The sequence below is a fragment of the Esox lucius genome, chromosome 11 (assembly GCF_011004845.1).
Source record: "Esox lucius isolate fEsoLuc1 chromosome 11, fEsoLuc1.pri, whole genome shotgun sequence".
NCBI lineage: Eukaryota > Metazoa > Chordata > Actinopteri > Esociformes > Esocidae > Esox > Esox lucius.
In genome coordinates, this window is record NC_047579.1 from 52,358,442 (window position 1) to 52,381,116 (window position 22,675).

The 22,675-nt window shown below is 42.1% G+C and overlaps 1 protein-coding gene across 1 annotated transcript in view; it reads right to left on the reverse strand.

The window, feature by feature from the left end:
• grin2aa (glutamate receptor, ionotropic, N-methyl D-aspartate 2A, a) overlaps window positions 1-22,675 on the reverse strand; it is a 192,345-nt gene that overhangs the window by 62,634 nt on the left and 107,036 nt on the right. The window contains exon 5 of the mRNA XM_029123423.2: window positions 11,358-11,472. Within this exon, the coding sequence (XP_028979256.1) occupies window positions 11,358-11,472 (115 nt within the window). The remainder of the gene's footprint in view (window positions 1-11,357; window positions 11,473-22,675) is intronic.

Consider the following 22,675-nt stretch of genomic DNA (forward strand, 5'->3'; position numbering starts at 1 on the left):
TGAGTAGTCAGTTGGTTATAGTGATGAGTAGTCAGCTGGTTATAGTGGTGAGTAGTCACCTTGTTATAGTGGTGAGTAGTCAGCTGGTTATAGTGGTGAGTAGTCAGCTGGTTATAGTGGTGATTAGTCAGCTGGTTATAGCGGTGAGTAGTCAGCAGGTCATACTGGTGAGCAGTCAGCTGGTTATAGTGGTGAGTAGTCAGCTGGTTATAGTTATGAGTATTCAACTGGTTATAGTGGTGAGTAGTCAGCAGGTCATACTGGTGAGTAGTCAGCTGGTTATAGTGATGAGTAGTCAGCTGGATATAGTGGTGTGTAGTCAGCAGGTCATACTGGTGAGTAGTCAGCTGGTTATAGTGATGAGTAGTCAGCTGGATATAGTGGTGTGTAGTCAGCTGGTTATAGTGGTGAGTAGTCAACTGGTTATAGTGCTGAATAGTCACCTTGTTATAGTGGTGAGTAGTCAGCTGGTTATAGTGATGAGTAGTCAGGCTGGTTATAATGGTGAGTAGTCAGCTTGTTATAGTGGTGAGTAGTCAGCTGGCTATAGTGATGAGTATTCAGCTGGTTATAGTGATGAGTAGTCAGCTGGTTATAATGGTGATTAGTCAGCTGGTTATAATGGTGAGTATTCAGTGGGTTATAGTGGCAAGTAGTCATTTGGTTGAAGTGGAGAGTTTCAGTCCCTTGTTAACTATTTCCAGGTCACTCAACCACAAGCTCACACACACTTTTCCTACATGCTATCGATGCTCTGACCCACTAAGCAAATACTTGAAGAGTAGATCTATTTAAAGCAGACAGGGTCACTGACCTACTTACAGTACAGTAAACCATTCCGGTACCTTCATCTATTTCAACAAAAGCAACATGTTGTTACTGTACAGTAAAGCATTATAAATCTTTTGGCTATCTTGATCTTGACACAGTATAATAAACCTACATGTTGCTACTGTAAATACTTCTAAACCAGTCAGTTATCTAGATCTATTTACAGTAAAATTATACTGCATAATATTTGCTGTATACAATTCTAGTATCCAGATCTAGAGTAGACACAGTTGAAATGAAATTGGACAAATATAAGATGAAGTAGATAGACAAAGGAAGCAAATGATGGAGAGCATCAAGACTATGAGAGCAAGTGAAAGATAAATACAGAAAGAAGAAAGGGAGTGAGAAAGACTGAAAAAAGAGAGAAAGAGAGTTCAGGGCATTAAACCTGGAGTTGGAGTTAAAGTTAGACTAGTTTTTATGGAAATAAAACATTGCACAGGATATAACATTGTAATTAGACCAAATCAATTCTGTTGATCCTCACAAGGACAGTGAAAGCAATATGTATTCTTGTATGTGTGTGTGTTGTGTGTGTGTGAGTCAATATTTTATGTAACATGAGTCAGAAATCCCTTCTTTCAAGCATTCTCTTGCTAGCCTTGAAAATGCAGCAAACACAAACACACACACAAACACACACACAGACACACACACTCTCTCTCACACAAGCACACACACAAACAAAATTGCTTGGATCTTTGTATACTAAATCTAATTGTGTGTGTACATGTGTGTGTGTATTTGCATTCCCAAACAGATTTTATGTATGTTTTGTAATCCTGGTGATGAATCACTGAGATTGTAAATAACAGGAAATGTGACAATGCGGGTGTATTTTGACAGTATTTTGGTTGTAGGTTATTTTCAAGAGTTACGGTTGGGGTTCAGGTTAGGTGTTGTGGTATGTTCAAGGCAGGATAAAATAATAATCACCAAACCTAAACATACACACAGCATACATACACACATACACACACACACACACACACACATACATACACAGACAGAAACAATAAAACTTCCCTATGTTTGTCCATTTTGACCAATAGCCTTGGTTATAAATGGTGTGTGACCTCATCACTCACACACCAGCATGATCTCACAGCTCAAGTCAGTTATTGCTGTTTGGTCATACTGTCTCAGGCCAGCTTCTAACTCCTGTCTTGAATGGCGATGTCTACATGTAAAGTCAAGGATGAGTAGATCCCAACTCCAGGGCTGGGAATGATGCCTGTGGTTAGGCGTTATAGCCAGGCTTACGTATTCATTCAAACTGGTTGTGGTAAGGGTTAAATGAACACAATGTGTGTGTCTACATGCATGTTTTTATATCTGCAGTGGTAGTGGAATGCATGTGTGTGTGTGTGTGTGTACTCTTGCATTTCACCAGGCTTGCTTTGAAAACAAACATTTCTTCTAAAAAGACCTAACCGGTTTGATAACAGTTAAAATATATGAATGAAATACGCATGTGAAGGTGAGTGAAAAGGGTAGAATTGGGGAGAGGCCGTTTGAATGTAAACTTGTCACTGCAGTTCACCTAGCTTCCACGTTGAGAATTCACCTAAAAAAAAAATATGTCAGAGGTTTTTCTCGTTTCTTGTTCAGATTTCTGGTCCTAGTTAAACGAGGACAAAAACACACAGAATCAGAAACTCACAACAAAAGGCTGATAACAACCCCCTCTCTCTCAGCATCACTGGGTGATGGGGTCATTATCATACTCTATGAAAGGGAAGGGAATTACCATTTTAATTGTTTAATCTGAGTGTTGTGACTCCAAAGGTGGAAACCTGCTCTGTGTGTGTTTGTGTGTATGAGTATTTGTGTGTTGTGTGTGTGTTGGGGGTGTGTGTGTATTTGTGTATGGTGTGTATGTATGGTGTGTGTGTGGTGTGTGTGTGTGTGTTGGGTGTGTGTGTGTGTGTGTGGTGTGTTTGTGTGTATGTGTTGGGTGTGTGCGTGTATGTGTGTGTGGTGTGTGTGTGTAGTGTGTATGGTGTGTGTGTATGTGTGTGTGTATGTGTGTTTGTTACGTGTGTGGTGTGTGTGTGTGTGTGTGTGGTGTGTGTTTGTTACATGTGTGTGTGGTGTGTATGGTGTGTGTTGGATGTGTGTGGTGTCTGTGTGTATATTTGTGTGTTTGGTGTGAGTTGGGTGTGTGTGTGTGTGGGAGGGGGGTTGTTTGGTGTGTGTTAGGGGTGTGTGTGTGTGTGGGAGTGGGGTTGTTTGGTGTGTGTTAGGGGTGTGTGTTAGGGGTGTGTGTGTGGTGTGTGTTGGATGTGTGTGGTGTCTGTGTGTATATTTGTGTGTTTGGTGTGAGTTGGGTGTGTGGGTGTGGGAGGGTGGTTGTTTAGTGTGTGTTAGGGGTGTGTGTGTGTGTGTGGGGGGGGGGGCACATTGAGGGCTCAGGTTTTTTTTCACCCCCTTTTAACCAGCTGTTTATGTATTCTGTTTAGTTAGAAAGGAACGTTGGCAGAACAGAGAAAAGTATGACAGAGAGGGAATGGGTTGAAGTGAGTGGAAGGGCTTGATATGTCATACGTTTCAGGGTTAAAGGTCAATCTTAACCTTTAACCCTGCTAGCAGAAAGCCTTTAAGATGAACTGTAGAAGCACTTCTAAAAAAAGAAAAATTAGTCCGACAGGGGCACACTCACAACTCACAGCAAGATGAATCTGAAACTGATAAGGTCACATTAATCAATGGGACTGATGAAGAAGATGAAGCCTATTTAATAGGAATGGTGAAGAGGAGGGATGGAGGGAGAGAGGAGGGAGAGGAGGACAGGAAGAGGTGAGGAGGAGAAGGAAGTAGCTGATATCAGCATCTTATCTACTTTCCCCTCCCTCTATCATTTCTTTATCATTCCTCTCCCACCTTCCCGATATCCTCTCTCTGTACAGTAATTATAGAGAAAGTGGCCATAAAATACTTCAGAGAGGATTGTCTATTGAGCGATTCAGCACACGAACAATTAGTGACAGTGTGTGTCAGCAGGATAGGATAAAGTGAATGGCTCCCCTTATACCTGGTTATAGTGGTGAGTAATCAGCTGGTTATAGTGGTGAGTAGTCAGCTGGTTATAGTGATGAGTAGTCAGCTTGTAATAGTGATGAGTAATCAGCTGGTTATACTGGTGAGTAGTAAGCTGGTTATACAGGTGAGTAGTCAGCTGGTTATAGTGATGAGTAATCAGCTGGGTATAGTGGTGAGTAGTCAGCTGGTTATAGTGATGAGTAGTCAGCTGGTTATAGTGGTGAGTAGTCAGCAGGTTATACTGGTGTGTAGTCAGCTGGTTATAATAATGAGTAGTCAGCTGGATACACTGGTGAGTAGTCAGCTGGTTATAGCGGTGAGTAGTCAGCTGGTTATAATGATGAGTAGTCAGCTGTTCATAGTGGTGAGTAGTCAGCTGGTTGTAATGATGAGTAGTCAGCTGGTCATAGCGGTGAGTAGTCAGCTGAATACACTGGTGAGTAGTCAGCTGGTTATAATGATGAGTAGTCAGCTGGATACACTGGTGAGTAGTCAGCTGGTTATAATGATGAGTAATCAGCTGGATATAGTTGTGTGTAGTCAGCTGGTTATAATAATGAGTAGTCCGCTGGATACACTGGTGAGTAGTCAGCTGGTTATGGCGGTGAATAGTCAGCTGGTTATAATGATGAGTAGTCAGCTGGTTATAGTGGTGGGTCGTCAGCTGGTTATAGTGGTGGGTCGTCAGCTGGTTATAGTGGTGAGTAGTCATCTGGTTATAGTAATGAGTAGTCAGCTGGATATACTGGTGAGTAGTCATCTGGTTATAGTGGTGAGTGTTCAGCTGGTTATACTGGTGAGTAGTCAGCTGGTTATAGTGATGGTCAGATTTATCATCAAACCCTATTTTACTAGATCCAGGTCACCCAACCTAGAGCTCTCACAAACACACACACAAACCACATCTAAGGCCTATGACATCATCAGACCAAGACAGAGTAAAACACCCAGAAAAGACCTCACTGCTCTTTCACTGACCTTCTCAGCATGTCTCCCTCCTTCCCTTTCTCCTTATCTTTCAGTCTCTATCAACGGTGTATGTCTCCCTCCTTATCTTTATGTCTCTATCAACGGTGTATGTCTCTCTCCTTATCTTTCTGTCTCTATTGACGGCGTATGTCTCTCTCCTTATCTTTCTGTCTCTATCGACAGTGTATGTCTCTCTCCTTATCTTTCTGTCTCTATCGACAGTGTATTTCTCTCCGTATCTTTCGGTCTCTCTCTACAGTGTATGTCTCTCTCCTTATCTTTCTCTATTGACACTGTATGTCTCCTCTATCTTTCTCTCTTCCTCAATAAAATTCAAAGGGCATTGAAAACGTGTTTATATTGGGAGAACAAGTGAAATAAACAATTGACAATGGTGAAAAGAAAACTGGTAACAAAAGGGAAATAATCAATGTCCTCTCTTCCAATCCACAAGCTGACCTACTCATGAGAATACATGAAGCAAGGAGAGAAAAAGAGAGACAGAGATAGAAGAGAGGGGAAAGGGACCGAGAGAAATGAAGAGAGAGAATGGGATTTGAGGGATGGGAAGAGCGGATAAAGACAGGAAGGAGGAGAAAGAGGAAGGAGGAGATACAGGGATTTAGAGGGAGATGGGGGGAGAGACAGAAGAGGAGAGAGGGAGAGAGAAGAAGAGATGGACAGGAAGAAGGGAGAAAGAGAGAGGGCTGTAAAGGGAGAGAGAGACGGGGAGAGGAGAGATAGATTGAGAGGAGAGAGAATGAGATAGGGGAGATTAATGCCCTCATAATGTGTTGAAGTCTTGCAGTGAACTGAAGTCAAGTGGAAAACTGAGATAGCATATTTTTAAACAGAGCTTGCTCTTATAGCAAACACTCACATAACACACACACACACACACACACACAATCTGAAGTAGTTAACTTTTTTTTTACTTTCAGACTGGTTACTCCCTCCCCTTTGGGCCTGTTGTTGGGCCCCTTTGGATCTGTGGTTGGGCCTCTTTGGGCCTGTTGTTGTGTCCCTTTGGGCCTGTTGTAGGGTCCCTTTGGGCCTGTTGTTGGGCCCCTTTGGGCCTGTTGTTGGGCCCCTTTGGGCCTGTTGTAGGGTCCCTTTGGGCCTGTTGTTGGGTCCCTTTGGGCCTGTTGTTGGGTCCCTTTGGGCCTGTTGTTGGGCCCCTTTCGGCCTGTTGTTGGGCCCCTTTGGACCTGTTGTTGGGCCCTTTTGGGCCTATTGTTGTGTTCCTTTGGGCCTATTGTTGGGCCCCTTTGGGTCTGTTGTTGTGTCCCTTTGGGCCTGTTGTTGGGACCCTTTGGTCCTGTTGTTGGGTCCCTTTGGGCCTGTTGTTGGGCCCCTTTGGACCTGTTGTTGGGTCCCCTTGGATCTGTTCACTCATATTCTGGAGCCACAGTTGGAATCAGGGAAGATTCTGGAAGCTACAGTTGGGTCAGCCCTACTCCTACACACCTGCCTTCCCATGGGACCCCGTTAGGGGAGGCACTTAAGGGCTCACAGGGATCAGCTCATGGTGGAGGAAAACCCCCACCAGAAGGCCGCCTTATATGTGACGCGGCATCCCCAAAATAGGGGTTCGATTATATGTTTTTATTTTTCCATCACCTCCTCCCCTCACACTTCTCTTTTTCATAATAAAAACGTCTGTGTACAGGGTTACAGGTCTGTGTATGGGGTTGGGGTTATGGTAGCTACAGGTCTGTGTATGGGGTTGGGGTTATGGAAGGGTACAGGTCTGTGTATGGGGTTGGGGTTATGGAAGGGTACAGGTCTATGTATGGGGTTGGGGTTATGGTAGCTACAGGTCTGTGTATGGGGTTGGGGTTATGGTAGCTACAGGTCTGTGTATGGGGTTGGGGTTATGGTAGCTACAGGTCTGTGTATGGGGTTGGGGTTATGGTTATAGCGTCTGTTATAATCTGTTACGTGACAAAAAAAATCTCTACACTGTCTCTGTCAACAGGGAGGGGAGATCGTAAACACACACACACACACACAGTGACATCAGAAAGGCCCAATAACAGAGGACACAGATTCTGATGAGGTTAAGGATGAGGTGAAGTTAAGGATGAGGTGAAGTAAAGGATGAGGTGCTTTCAGAGATCAACACAGCAATTACACCTGGACTGAACCAGTCTGAGATGAACTGATTTAAAGGGGGGGGGGGGGTTAGAGTCGATGAAAGTACATGGGAGGGAAAAGGCATGGTGAGAGTGATGCCTGTGTGTTTTTGTGTGTTTGTGTGTGTCAGTGTATTGCTGTATGTGTGTCTCTGTGTTTTTCCGTATGTGTGCGTGTTTCTGAACGTGCGTCTGCCTCTGTGTGTGTGTGTGTGTGTGTGTGTGTGTGTGCGTGTGTGTGTGTGTTGACATGAAAGTAATGAACCTAATCACAGTCATGTGGAGATGATTTAGCGTCTCTGCAGCTGCAGTCCGCAAGCTGACAATGTGTGTGTGTGTCTGTGTGTGTGTGTCTGTGTCTGTGTGTGTCTGCGTGTGTGTGTGTCTGTGTGTGTGTGTGTACGATAGAATAGAAGAAATTGGTCTAGGATATACACACTGAAATGGTAAGACAGAAAAGATCTTGTATATCTTGGATGTTAATACTGAAACAATATGACAGAAGAGATGAATTTAATGTAAGACATATACACTGAAACGACACCACAGAAGAGATTACATTGATGTAGGATTCATACATTGAAACGATTCAACAGAAGAGATTAAATTGATGTAGGATTCATACATTTAAACAATACAACAGAAGAGATTCAATTGATGTAGGATTCATACATTAAAACGATACCACAGAAGAGATTAAATTGATGTAGGATTCATACATTAAAACCATACAACAGAAGAGATTAAATTGATGTAGGATTCATACATTAAAATGATACAACAGAAGAGATTAAATTGATGTAGGATTCATACATTGAAACGATACAACAGAAGAGATTAAATTGATGTAGGATGCATACATTGAAACGATACAACAGAAGAGATTAAATGGATCTGGCAATGGCTTCTGTCATGCCACTCGACCATAAAGACCTGAAGACCTGATGAGTGGCGTGCTGCGATGCTGAGATGGTTGTCCTGAAAGTTCTCAACCTCATTCTTTGGTTTTAGTTCTTCTATGCATACAGACAGATTTGTTCTTTTCAAAATCAGGTGAAATCAGTTGACTTGACCACAGGTGAAGTTATAGAAAAATCTCAAGGATGATTAAAAGAAAGAAGATGCATCAGAGCTCAGTTTGCTGCGTGATAACAAAGGGTCCGAATGCTTATGTAAATGTGATGTTTCTCTTCTTTGTGAGTAGATTGATGAGGAAGAAATATAACACAATTAAGTTCCGGTCTCTAACAACAAAATGTGGAGGAAGTGAAGGGTCTGAATAATTTGTGAATTTGTGAATTCACACTTCACTGAAATAGCAAATTAAATTGATTTAGGTTAGAAGAGAGTTCCAGAGACCAGAGGGATGGATGGAATGGAGATATGGATGGAGCCAGTGTTCTTCCACTCCTCGTTTCTCATCTTCTCTCCTCTTCATTCCTCTCTTCTCAACTCCATTTTCTCCTCTCCACTCATCAGTCCGCTCTTGTGTGTCCATCTATTCTCTCTCTTCTCTTCTGTTCTCCTCCACACTCTTGTGCGCTCCTCTCTTCTCCATTCCTCTCTTCTCCTCTGTACTCCTGTCCATTCCTTTCCACTCCACACCTCTCTTATCTTCTCCTCTCCACTTCTCACTTCTCCGGTCCTCTCTTCTCCTCACCATTCCTGTGCGCTCCTCTCTTCTCCTCCCCAGACCTCTCTTCACCTCTTCGCTCCTCTCCTGTCCGCTCCTCCCTTCTCCTCTCTTTCTGGTTCCTCTCCGTAGCAGTGATATGTTTTTAATATGAGTAACAGCGTGGAGTCAGTAGTAATGTTCCTCAGCTATAGTGATGGATCTGAGCCATTAACAGCCTATTACGATGACTTGGACACAGTGCTGCTCTTTCAAACCCAATTAGTTTATACTGGGCCTGAGCCTCGGGACTAAACACACACTCACAACCACACGTACTCACACACGTACTCACACACACACACACACACACACGTACTCACACACACACACACGTACTCACACACACACACACACACACACACATACACACAAAACAAACACATACATACACACATACACACACATACACACACATACATAGATACACACAAACACATAGAAACACCCACACATATACACACTCACACACACATACACACACATACAAACACATACATACACACATACACACACATACACACACACATACATACATACACACACACACATAGAAACACCCACACATACACACACTCACACACACATACTCAGAAAAAAAAAACAACACACATACACACACACACACACATAAACACACACACACATACACACACACTCACAGACACCAGAGGCTAACACCAAATCGACTTTAAAAAGTGTTCTGAGAAGAAAACATCAAACCGACCAACAGGTGAGTTCTATTAGAGGTAAACAGACTTCTCATTTTTGCGGCTGCCGAAGCAGCATGTGCATTGGGACTGCAGCCTCCGAATGAGCCCACTGGAGACTGGGATGATTAGGCGGCCATGTGGGTTTGAGATTAGGTGGCCATGTGGGTTTGAGAGCCAAACTGGGAATGCTGACACCCAGGTTAACATTCACAGTTAACATGGATCTTCAGTGACCAGAGACCACAAGTCAATTGTTTAACAGTAATATTTAGCAGGGCAATGTTCACTTCACTTCTCTGGGGCATTGGGATAAGATCTTTAAACCAGAGGGATAGCACCTCTTCAACGTTAACTGCTAACTCTAAACCCCCATTGACCCTAACTTCAATTGGCTCACATTTTTCTTTTTCTAAATTTGGAAAAAAACGAATATCACCACAATAGCTGGTTACACTCCAGTTTGGGGATTTTTTCCAGTGTCAACAGAGAAAATCTTTCCTCCGCAAACTCTTTATAACTTTTTCACTCCTTTGTTTCTTTGTCATTTCATTGGTTGTTTCCTGCCACACCACACAGATCATTTGTGGTCAGAAACCTGTGGTTATAATACAGAACATTACAATACAGAACGTTACAATACAGAACGTTACAATACAGAACGTTACAATACAGAACATTACAATACAGAACATTTGAATACAGAACGTTACAATACAGAACATTTGAATGAAGAGCTTTACAATACAGAACATTACAATAAAGAACATTTGAATAAAGAGCTTTACAATACAGAAAATTACAATGCATAACATTTAAATGAAGAGCTTTACAATACAGAACATTTGAATACAGAGCGTTACAAAACAGAAAATTACAATACAGAACATTTGAATCAAGAGCGTTACAATACAGAATGTTATGTATTGTAACGCATACACACCCACGCACACACGCCCATACACACACACACACACACACACACACACCCATACACACCCATACCCGCCCATACACACACACGCCCATACACACCCACACACACACACCCATACACACCCATACACACCCATACACACCCATACACACACACCCATACACACACACGCCCATACACACCCACACACACACACCCATACACACCCATACACACACGCCCATACACACACCCATGCACACCCATACACGCCCATATACACACACGCCCATACACACCCATACACACACACCCATACACACACACCCATACACACACACCCATACACACACACCCATACACACACACGCCCATACACACCCATACACACCCATACACACCCACACACACCCATACACACCCATACACACCCACACACACCCATACACACCCATACACACCCATACACACCCATACACACACATGCCCATACACACCCATACACACACATGCCCATACACACCCATACACACACGCCCATACACACACGCCCATACACACACACCCATACACACACACCCATACACACACACGCCCACACACGCCCATACACACACACCCATACACACACACCCATACACACACACCCATACACACACACCCATACACACACACGCCCATACACAGCCATACACACACGCCCATACACACACACACCCATATACACACACACCCATACAAACACACGCCCATACACAGCCATACACACACGCCCATACACACACACGCCCATATACACACATTCCCATACACACACACACACCCATACACACATTCCCATACACACACATACACACATTCCCATACACACACATGCCCATACACACACATACACACACGCCCATATACACACACGCCCATACATACCCACACACACACGCCCATACACACACCCACACACACATGCCCATACACACAGAAAAGTACATAGCCATACACACACACTCATAAACCCATACACACATTCCCATAGAAACACACACACACACACACACACACACACACACAGGTTTCCGTACCTTCTCCCACTCGCGTTCCTTATTTAGAACGATAACCACCAGCTTGGGATTCTCTTGGTAACCATCCTCTGTGAAGGACAAGTCTCTGCCCTCCCAAGTTACATTCTTCATGTATCTGGGGGGAGAGGAGGAGGGGGAGGAGAGAGATGGCAGGGGGGAGGTAGGAAAGGAAGAGGAGAGACAAGGAAGGAAGGAGAAAGAGGGAGGGATGGGGGGCACAACATTAAATATATACATAGTACATAAATATATACGAATGATAATAATGACAATTTTATAATTATGAAGAATAAAACTTTCTTCCAATACTGTTTGTGTACAGTCAGACAGATCGAGGGTAATGACCCTTACACTGAAATTGACTGATCTCTCTCACACACACACACACACACACACACACACACAACCACTCCCACAGACACACACACACTAATGAATGACCCATATCCAGCGTCACAATATCCCAGACAGACGATATCGGCCGGTTATTATTAGAACCAGATCAGCCCACATGAATCATTACAACACTTCTCTTTCCATCTTTCTTTATTTTGTTCATTCTTTCTTCATCTTCTTTTCTACATTACTCTTGGGGGGTCCTAAAATAGAAGGATAATGGTGACACACACATTCATTTCCTTTCTCTTTAAAGCAGGGAAGCACTGATTTTCATTTAAAGGACAGTTTTCATCTTTCTACAGATCATCCTCCCCTCTTCGCTTCCTCTTCTGTCTACCCATCTCCCTCTCCTCTATTAACTACCCATCTCCCTCTCCTCTATTAACTACCCATCTCCCTCTCCTCTATTAACTACCCATCTCCCTCTCTATTAACTACCCATCTCCCTCTCTATTAACTACCCATCTCCCTCTCTATTAACTATCCATCTCCCTCTCTATTAACTACCCATCTCCCTCTCTATTAACTACCCATCTCCCTCTCTATTAACTTCCCATCTCCCTCTCTACCAACTACCCATCTCCCTCTCTATTAACTACCCATCTCCCTCTCTATTAACTACCCATCTCCCTCTCAATTAACTACCCATCTCCCTCCTCTCTATTAACTACCCATCTCCCTCTCTATTAACTACCCATCTCCCTCTCTATTAACTACCCATCTCCCTCTCTATTAACTACCCATCTCCCTCCTCTCTATTAACTACCCATCTCCCTCCTCTCTATTAACTACCCATCTCCCTCTCTATTAACTACCCATCTCCCTCTCTATTAACTACCCATCTCCCTCTCCTCATCATAAGCCTGATGTTATCCAATAAGATTCTCTCTTTCGTCTCTTTCTCTGGCTTTCTATTTCTAAATTACAATGAATTCAAAGGGCTTTATTAGCATGGTAAGCATTTGTTTACATTGCCAAAGCATGTGGAAAATGAGACAAATGTAATAAAAATTATAATTAACATGAATGAAAAACAAGTAATCAACACTGATGTTGAAGCTGTTTTTTTCTCTTGGGAATGTATGAAGGATAAGCTTTTTTTACTTAAATCTGGGTCCTTGGTTAAAGTAGGAGATACAAAATCACCGTCTCTGATGTTGAAAAACAATCAAAGAAATATACAATGACACTCTCACACACACACACACACACACACACACATACATAGATACCAGAGGCAAACACCAAATCAACTTTAAAAAGCGTTCTGAGAAACAAACATCAAAACCAACCAACATGTGAGAAACACACACAGATGAACACACATACACAGGTAAACACACACACCCACAACACACACAATGGTGGAAACCCCCTGAAACAGACTGCCAGAATATTGTTTGCAGAGTCCATTGGAGTAACAGAGGAAGGGCCAACAACACTGTGATACATACTTTGACAGCAGAATCCATTGGAGTAACAGAGGGAGGGCCAACAACACTGTGATACGTACTTTGACAGCAGAGTCCATTGGCGTAACAGAGGGAGGACCAACAACACTGTGATACGTACTTTGACAGCTGTGTCCATTGGAGTAACAGAGGGAGCGCCAACAACACTGTGATACATACATTGACAACTGAGTCCATTGGAGTAACAGAGGGAGGGCCAACAACACTGTGATACGTACTTTGACAGCAGAGTCCATTGGCGTAACAGAGGGAGGACCAACAACACTGTGATACGTACTTTGACAGCTGTGTCCATTGGAGTAACAGAGGGAGCGCCAACAACACTGTGATACATACATTGACAACTGAGTCCATTGGAGTAACAGAGGGAGGGCCAACAACATTGTGACATGTACATTAACAGCTGAGTCCATTGGAGTAACAGAGGGAGGGCCAACAACACTGTGATACGTACATTGACAGCTGTGTCCATTGGCGTAACAGAGGGAGCGCCAACAACACTGTGATACGTACTTTGACAGCTGTGTCCATTGGAGTAACAGAGGGAGCGCCAACAACACTGTGATACGTACATTGACAGCAGAACCCAGGAACCTACAGGAACATTTGTATTCATTTAATATCAGCTTCACCTCAAAGACATCTATATCGGCTCCTTCTCAGCTTCTCCTCAAGAACATCTACCTTTGTGTCATCTCAGCTTCACCTCAGAAACCACTATATCAGGTTCTTCACAGGTTCAATTCAGAAGGCTCTATATCTGCTTCTTCTCAGCTTCACCACAGAAATATGCAATATGTTATCTTCATCTCAGCTCCAGTCTGTGCTGTTACCTAAACCCATAACTTCTCTTCTAAAAACTACAGTGCTCTCCAATAATATTGGCACCCTTGGTAAATATGAACAAAACGGAACTCTCATTTATTTTTTATTTTTTATATATATATATATATATATATATATATATATATATATATATATATATATATTCACAAAAGCAAACCTATAATTTAAATAAAAATATTGAAATATTATATATATTAAATTATTTTTTTTTTAAATCACAAAACAAATATTTTTCTCAAATATGTGTGCCACATATATTGGCACCCCATTATTCAATACTGTATGCCACCTCCCTTGGCCCAGATAACAGCTCTGAGTCTTATCCTTAATGAGGTTGGAGAACAAATGGCAAGGGATCTGAGACCATGCCTCAATACAGAATCTCTCCAGATCCTTCAGATTCTAAAGTACATGCTTGTCGATTCTCCGCTTCAGCTCATCCCATAGGTCCTTCATTTACCATAAGTTAAGTTGGACTCAAAGAGAAGTCAATAACACCAAACTTCACACACCAAATATTCTAGCCACTCGAAAGATGTTATCCATATCAACGATGCTCCACACACAGAATATACCACATGAGTGTTTTTGTGTGTGTGTGTGTGTGTGTGTGTGTGTAATACAGCACAGCTGTCACCAGTGCTGATACACAGTCCCTTTAACATTGGGACCTACACCCCCCACGCCTCCACACACACTGCCCTCAGGTCTGTGTCGTGTGTCAAGTGTGTAGTGAAACACGGCTGGGAGAGATGGAGAGGGGAGGTGGGGAGGGGAGGGGAAGGAGAGATAGATATGAGGAGGAGAAATGGAGAAGGGAGGAGAGATTTAATGAGATAAGATGGGTTTGAGATGGGTTTGAGATGGGTTTGAGAGGGGTTTGAGATGGGTTTGAGAGGGTTTGAGAGGGTTTGAGAGGGGTTTGAGATGGGTTTGAGAGGGTTTGAGAGGGTTTGAGATGGGTTTGAGATGGGTTTGAGAGGGTTTGAGATGGGTTTGAGATGGGTTTGAGATGGGTTTGAGAGGGTTTGAGATGGGTTTGAGAGGGGTTTGAGAGGGTTTGAGAGGGGTTTGAGATGGGTTTGAGATGGGTTTGAGAGGGTTTGAGATGGGTTTGAGATGGGTTTGAGAGGGTTTGAGATGGGTTTGAGAGGGGTTTGAGAGGGTTTGAGAGGGGTTTGAGAGGGGTTTGAGAGGGGTTTGAGAGGGGTTTGAGAGGGTTTGAGATGGGTTTGAGATGGGTTTGAGAGGGTTTGAGAGGGGTTTGAGAGGGGTTTGAGAGGGTTTGAGAGGGTTTGAGAGGGTTTGAGATGGGTTTGAGATGGGTTTGAGAGGGTTTGAGAGGGGTTTGAGAGGTCAGGTGGGTGTACTTTGCTGGTCACGTTTTAGTGGTTTGGTTCAGTTCTGATTCGGCTTTGAAGTCGTTTTGGTTAAATTTGCATTCACCTTGCTTTGGTTTTTAATTTCAACCCGATCACCAGGGGTTGAAATTAGAGTGTTGTTCTAGCTGAACAAATAGGAAGCTGTCTAAGAAAGAATTCAGACCAGAGAGACAAGCACAATTCAATATTTTTCTAATAAATGTTTTCAGAATTTATAGTAAACAAAACATTATGGAAATGTAGCAGACACAAACTAAGAGTGATTTAATTGGGAACAATTAGGCTTAACTGAGTTGATCAAAGATTTTGTTGCCTGCTCTTGGATCCGATCAAGCAGCCTCTCTTTCCGATGAAATGCTCAAACTTCTAAGCTACTTTCTCTGTGAAAACGTGATTGACCCCTGGGTGGAGTCCAATGCTGAATAACCCACAAGCAAAAGCAGCTCTGCAGGGAAGAGTGGGCCCGAAATCCCTCCACCACCATGTGAGCTGATCATAAGCTACAGGAAGTGTTGGGCTGCATTCAACGCAGCTACAGGAAGTGTTGGGTTGCATTCAACGCAGCTACAGGAAGTGTTGGGTTGCATTCAACGCAGCTACAGGAAGTGTTGGGTTGCATTCAACGCAGCTACAGGAAGTGTTGGGTTGCATTCAACGCAGCTACAGGAAGTGTTGGGCTGCATTCAACGCAGCTACAGGAAGTGTTGGGTTGCATTCAACGCAGCTACAGGAAGTGTTGGGTTGCATTCAACGCAGCTACAGGAAGTGTTGGGTTGCATTCAACGCAGCTACAGGAAGTGTTGGGTTGCATTCAACGCAGCTACAGGAAGTGTTGGGTTGCATTCAACGCAGCTACAGGAAGTGTTGGGTTGCATTCAACGCAGCTACAGGAAGTTTTGGGTCGCGTTTTTTTCCTTAATGTAGTTAATATATTTTTACATATTGTTTAATTTTTTTTCAATTTAAGTAAGTCATGTGGGAATTGCTGTGCAAATCGTCCATGCACATTGTCAAACTAGAAATAATCATTCTTAAATTATGTTGGTTGAATATAAAATGATGCATCCTCATAAAAAACATCACAATAAACAAATAAATTATAGATATTAAATATTATATTATATTAAATAATATTAATAGAATATAATATTAATATTGATTTAGATTTTATTAAATCAATATTATAATATTGATTTAACTACATATATATTGATTTCGATTTTCTCAGTACTATACCCCTTGCTATGCTTCAGTCCACATTAACATTCCAATATATTCAGACACAAAATAGTAAATAATTAACATCCAGATATTTTCCAACACCATACTAGTAAGGAATTATCGTCCCAATATTTTTGCATAAATCAATAGAAAACCAATAAAACAATTACATCCAGATATTTGATAAAATAATAACTGGTAAACCTTTGGACCACAACTCAAAAAGATATAAGAGTCACCAGCCAAGGGATCATAATAGGGTACAGATGTTGATAGGGTACAGATGCTAAGGTACAGGTGATAGGGTACAGGTGATAGGGTACAGATGTTGATAGGGTACATATGTTGATAGGGTACAGGTGATAGGGTACAGATGTTGATAGGGTACAGGTGATAGGGTACAGATGTTGATAGGGTACAGGTGATAGGGTACAGATGCTAAGGTACAGGTGATAGGGTACAGGTGATAGGGTACAGATGTTGATAGGGTACATATGTTGATAGGGTACAGGTGATAGGGTACAGATGCTAAGGTACAGGTGATAGAGTACAGGTGATAGGGTACAGATGATAAGGTACAGGTGATAGGGTACAGATGTTGATAGGGTACAGGTGATAGGGTACAGATGCTAAGGTACAGGTGATAGGGTACAGGTGATAGGGTACAGATGATAAGGTACAGGTGATAGGGTACAGATGCTAAGGTACAGGTGATAGGGTACAGGTGATAGGGTACAGGTGATAGGGTACAGATGTTGATAGGGTACATATGTTGATAGGGTACAGGTGATAGGGTACAGATGCTAAGGTACAGGTGATAGAGTACAGGTGATAGGGTACAGATGATAAGGTACAGGTGATAGGGTACAGATGTTGATAGGGTACAGGTGATAGGGTACAGATGCTAAGGTACAGGTGATAGGGTACAGGTGATAGGGTACAGATGATAAGGTACAGGTGATAGGGTACAGATGATAAGGTACAGGTGATAGGGTACAGATGTTGATAGGGCACAGGTGATAGGGTACAGATGATAAGATACAGGTGATAGGGTACAGATAGTAGGGTACATATAATAAGGTACAGGTGATAGGGTACAGATGATAGGGTACAGGGAGTAGGGTACATATGATAAGGTACAGGTGATAGGGTACAGATGATAAGGTACATGTGATAGGGTACAGGTGCTAAGGTACAGGTGATAGGGTACAGGTGATAGGGTACAGATGATAAGGTACAGGTGATAGGGTACAGGTGATAGGGTACAGATAGTAGGGTACAGATGATAGGGTACAGATAGTAGGGTACATATGATAAGGTACAGGTGATAGGGTACAGGTGATAGGGCACAGGTTTTGATAGGGTACAGATAGTAGGGAACAGATGATAGGGTACAGGTGATAGGGTACATGTGATTGGTACAGATGGTTGGGTAAAGAAGTTTGTGTACATGTGATATAGGATAAAGATGATAGGGTACAGATGATTGGCCACAGGAGATTGGGAACAGGTGATGGGGGACAGGTGGCTGGGTACAGGAGATTGTGTACAGGTGATATAGAGTATAGATTATAGGGTACAGATGATAGGGTAGAAATACAAATAAACATAAAAGGAGGTAAGCAGGATATTGTTTTTCCTCTCTCCTTTCCTCTTCCTGTCCTGTCTTGTCTGTTCACAGTCCTTCTTCATAATCCTATTTCTTCCCCTTTTACTCCAAAAAAATTGTACATTATAAATGTGAGCATAAATTCATTAAGATGGAGAGGGAATGTGAACTTTTTTATACAAGAGAATCAAGTGTAAAAATGTTTTGTATATGTTTTTATTCAGATCTATATTTTGACCAGAACAATAAATAGGCCCCAAAATCGAATTAGCCATTTTTAAACTCTTCAGTATTATGCTCAGCTCTGGCATCATTCCCAATGTAGCATTTGGCAGGCAGCGTCCTAAACCCACAACCTTTGACCCCCCTTCCAGACACACTATGCACTGCTCCAAACAGGAAATCCCGCTCAAGGGGTGAGTTGTGGCCTTACAAAGGTTGTTACGCCAATATTTGGAACCAAGGTCTGATCACCCCAATATACAAAAGCTTTGACAAATTCGACCCCAATAACTTCCAAGGACTCTGCGTGAAAAGTAACCTTTGAAAAATCTTTTTCAGTATCATCAACAGCAGACTCCATCATTTCCCCAGTGAAAACGGAATACAGGGAAAATGTCAGACTGGCTTCTTGACAAACCCATGGCCCAACAAACCATATACAATCTGAACACTTTAACTGAGAAACAAAAGCAAGGTCTCACATACTCACTCTCCTCTCCTCTAATTATTTAGAGGGAAAACTATTGCTTATCGCCAAAGCATCCATGTATACATTTTTGTGAGATAATAAAAAACACTAACAAAAATATGTCATAGTAGAAATAAGAATACTAGAATGACAGCTGTTAATACCAATACAAATAAATGCATTTGATTAAATAATCAGGAAAGAAAACAATAAATAAAAACATCTAAATAATAACATACTGCATCTGCAAGATCTCACCTCGTGGGGCATCAATGATCATGAGGAAGGTGAGGGATCAGCCCAGAACTACACGGCAGGACATGGTCAATGACCTGAAGAGAGCTCGGACCACAGTCTCAAAGAAAACCATTAGTAACACACTACGCCGTCATGGATTAAAATCCTGCAGCGCACGCAAGTCCCCCTGCTCAAGCCAACGCATGTCCAGGCCCGTCTGAAGTTTGCCAATGACCATCTGGATAATCCAGAGGAGGAATGGGAGAAGGTCATGTGGTCTGATGAGACAAAAATAGAGCTTTGTGGTCTAAACTCCACTTGCCATGTTTGGAAGAAGAATACAACCCCAAGAACACCATCCCAACCTCGAAGCATGGAGGTGGAAATATCATTCTTTGGGGATGCTTTTCTGCAAAGGGAACAGGACGACTGCACCGTATTGAGGGGAGGATGGATGGGGCCATGTATCACAAGATCTTGGCCAACAACCTCCTTCCCTCAGTAAGAGCATTGAAGATGGGTCGTGGCTGGGTCTTCCAGCATGACAATGACCCGAAACACACAGCCAGGGCAACTAAGGAGTGGCTCCGTGAGAAGAATCTCGAGGTCCTGGAGTGGCCTAGTCAGTCTCCAGACCTGAACCCAATAGAATATCTTTGGAGGGAGCTGAAAGTCTGTATTGCCCAGCGACAGCCCCAAAACCTGAAGGATCTGGAGAAGGTGGGCCAAAATTCCTGCTGCAGTGTGTGCAAACCTGGTCAAGAACTACAGGAAACATATGATCTCTGTAATTGCAAACAAAGGTTTCTGTACCAAATATTAAGTTCTGCTTTTCTGATGTATCATATATGTCATCCTATAAAATGCAAATTAATTACTAAAAAATCATACAATGTGATTTTCTGTTTTTTTTTTTTATTCCGTCAATCACAGTTGAAGATTACCTATGATATGATTCTACATGCTTTGTAAGTGGGAAAACCTGCAAAATCGGCAGTGTATCAAATACTTGTTCTCCCCACTGAATGTAGTTTCTTGGAGAAGAATATTTCTTACAGCAAAGCAAAAAGTGCATCTCTGTCTCCCCTGTCATGAACTGACCACATTCACACTCCTGTTTGGGTACTGTAGCCATGTCTTTTATGTCTGCCGGTTTCTATTGCCAAGTGGTGGTCACTCAGCCTGGACTAGGTGAGGATCTGTCTCTGTTTCAGATCTCTGACAAAGTGGAGATACTCTGCTAATTCATATTCTCTGTTTAGGGTGAGATAGCAGTTCAATCTGCTGTGTGTTTCTGTATCATTTCTCCAATGTTGTAGATATAAGCCTTTAGATTTAATTGTGATTGTGTTCATTTTATTTTTTTATTCTCGACAAATCACTTTGATTTGTTGGGTCCAGAACCAACTGACTGAGGAAACAATTTTTTTCTTGTCAGCTCTTGGGTTTGAATTGCTTTGAATTAGAGACCTGAATTTGGCGCTTTGTTTTAGGTGTATCCAGAAATGTAATGCTCTTTTTACATCTTCAATATCAATGGGAAGCAGCCTGATTCTGTCCTACACGCGTTATTTGGGGTTTTCCTTGGAACTCGTTAGATGCCTTGACGTTTCGATAGAATTCTGCATGTAGGGCTTCAATTGGATGTTTGTCCCATTTTTTGAACTCTAGTTTACTGAGTGGTACCCACACCACGCTTCCTCACTCTCTCCTCTGTCTCTCCTTTCTCCTGTCTATCGTCTCTCCTCTCTCTCCTCTTCATTCTATTTCTTACACTCCTCCCTCTAGCCACTCTCTATTCCCTCTGTCATCTCTCTCCTTTCTTTTCTCTCTTTATCGGTCTTTGTGTGTGTTCTCTTCCCTGACCCAGCAAAGCCAATCAGGTTGCCCTGTGTCCTGGCCTTGCTGTGCTATTGGTTGAGGTCTCTGACCCGCGACAGCACCATCTGTGTCCCGCCATCACCTGGGAAACCACCTCGGGCTGCTAGGCATGCTGGGAAATAGGTCAGCTGGCCGTATAGAATAAGACTGTACAGTACAACAGCTTCTACGCAATCACACACAGTATGCACACAAACAAACACACACACATATGCCTCCAAAATTGAGGATGCTTTTCAAAACCTAGAAAAGGCATTTGATGATATTGAAAAATTATTTCTTAAGCTGAAAGTTGATTTCAGGTCAGCTAGTAGAGCCCAGAGTCCAAACTAAACATGGCCAATATGCATTTAGCACTTATGCTGCACAAAACTGGAATAAACTAGCATAAGATCTTAGATGAGCCCCAAACATATAATTTTTTATATCCAGGTTAAAAAAAATTCTCTTTTCACGTGCCTATGACTGAGCACTTTAAATTAACACACTGTTTTGCCTTACAGCTTATACAGCTTCCTCATGCAATCAACAACAGAATTTACCAGTTATATTTTATTTTGTTTTTTTTATATTTTTATTTTCTTATTATATGTTTCACTATTATGATGTTTTATTGTTATTATTTCTTTTTATTCTCTTGTATGTTTATATTGTATTGTGCTATATAAACTAGCTTGCTTGCTTGCAAGAAAGACACATCTCGTGTTTTGTTTTCCAAACTCAGGGCAGACAAATGGTGTGACGTGCAGATTTTATCTTCTAATGGTAAATACATTGAAAGGATGTCCTCCTATAAGTATAATGGCATCTGCATAAATGAAAAACTAAGTTTTAATCAGCACATTGACATTTATCACAAAAGCTGAAAGTGAAACTAGGATTTTATTTTAGAAATAAATCGTGTTTTTCTTTCAGTCAGGAAAGACCTTGTACAAGGGACCATTTGATCCGTCCTTGATTATAGTGACATTGTTTACAGGCAAGCCTCTGTTCAGCAGCTCCCTGAAGAAACTGGACACTGTGTGGGTGTCATGGGGCATTAGGGTTCCTTTCTGATCGGTATAATATGGTGAAATGGTCCTCCCTTTAGACAAAAAGGCTGAAACACTGTTAGATTTTTGTGTATAAAGCAGTGTTAAGTCTATTGCCTACTTATCTATGCTCCTTGTTAATGCGTTCTTCATAAAGATACAGTCTTCGTTCCCAGCTGCTATTATCTGTTTAATTCCTACAGGCACGAATGAAGCGGGAAAAATATTGTTTTCCCATAACACTCCTTAGTCTTGGAATGAGCTGCAAAATATTTTAAAACTGGAGGAGCAGGTATCTCTGACTGAAAATATTGTTTACAGTTGTGTTTGTTTTGAATTGTGTTTTTGTATTGTGGTCTTGTTCTGTATGTACAGTGGGGAGAACAAGTATTTGATACACTCCCGATTTTGCAGGTTTTCCTACTTACAAAGCATGTAGAGGTCTATCATATTTTATCATAGGTACTCTTCAACTGTGAGAGACAGAATCTAAACCAAAAATTCAGAAAATCATATTGTATGATTTTTAAGTAATTAATTTGCAGGGAT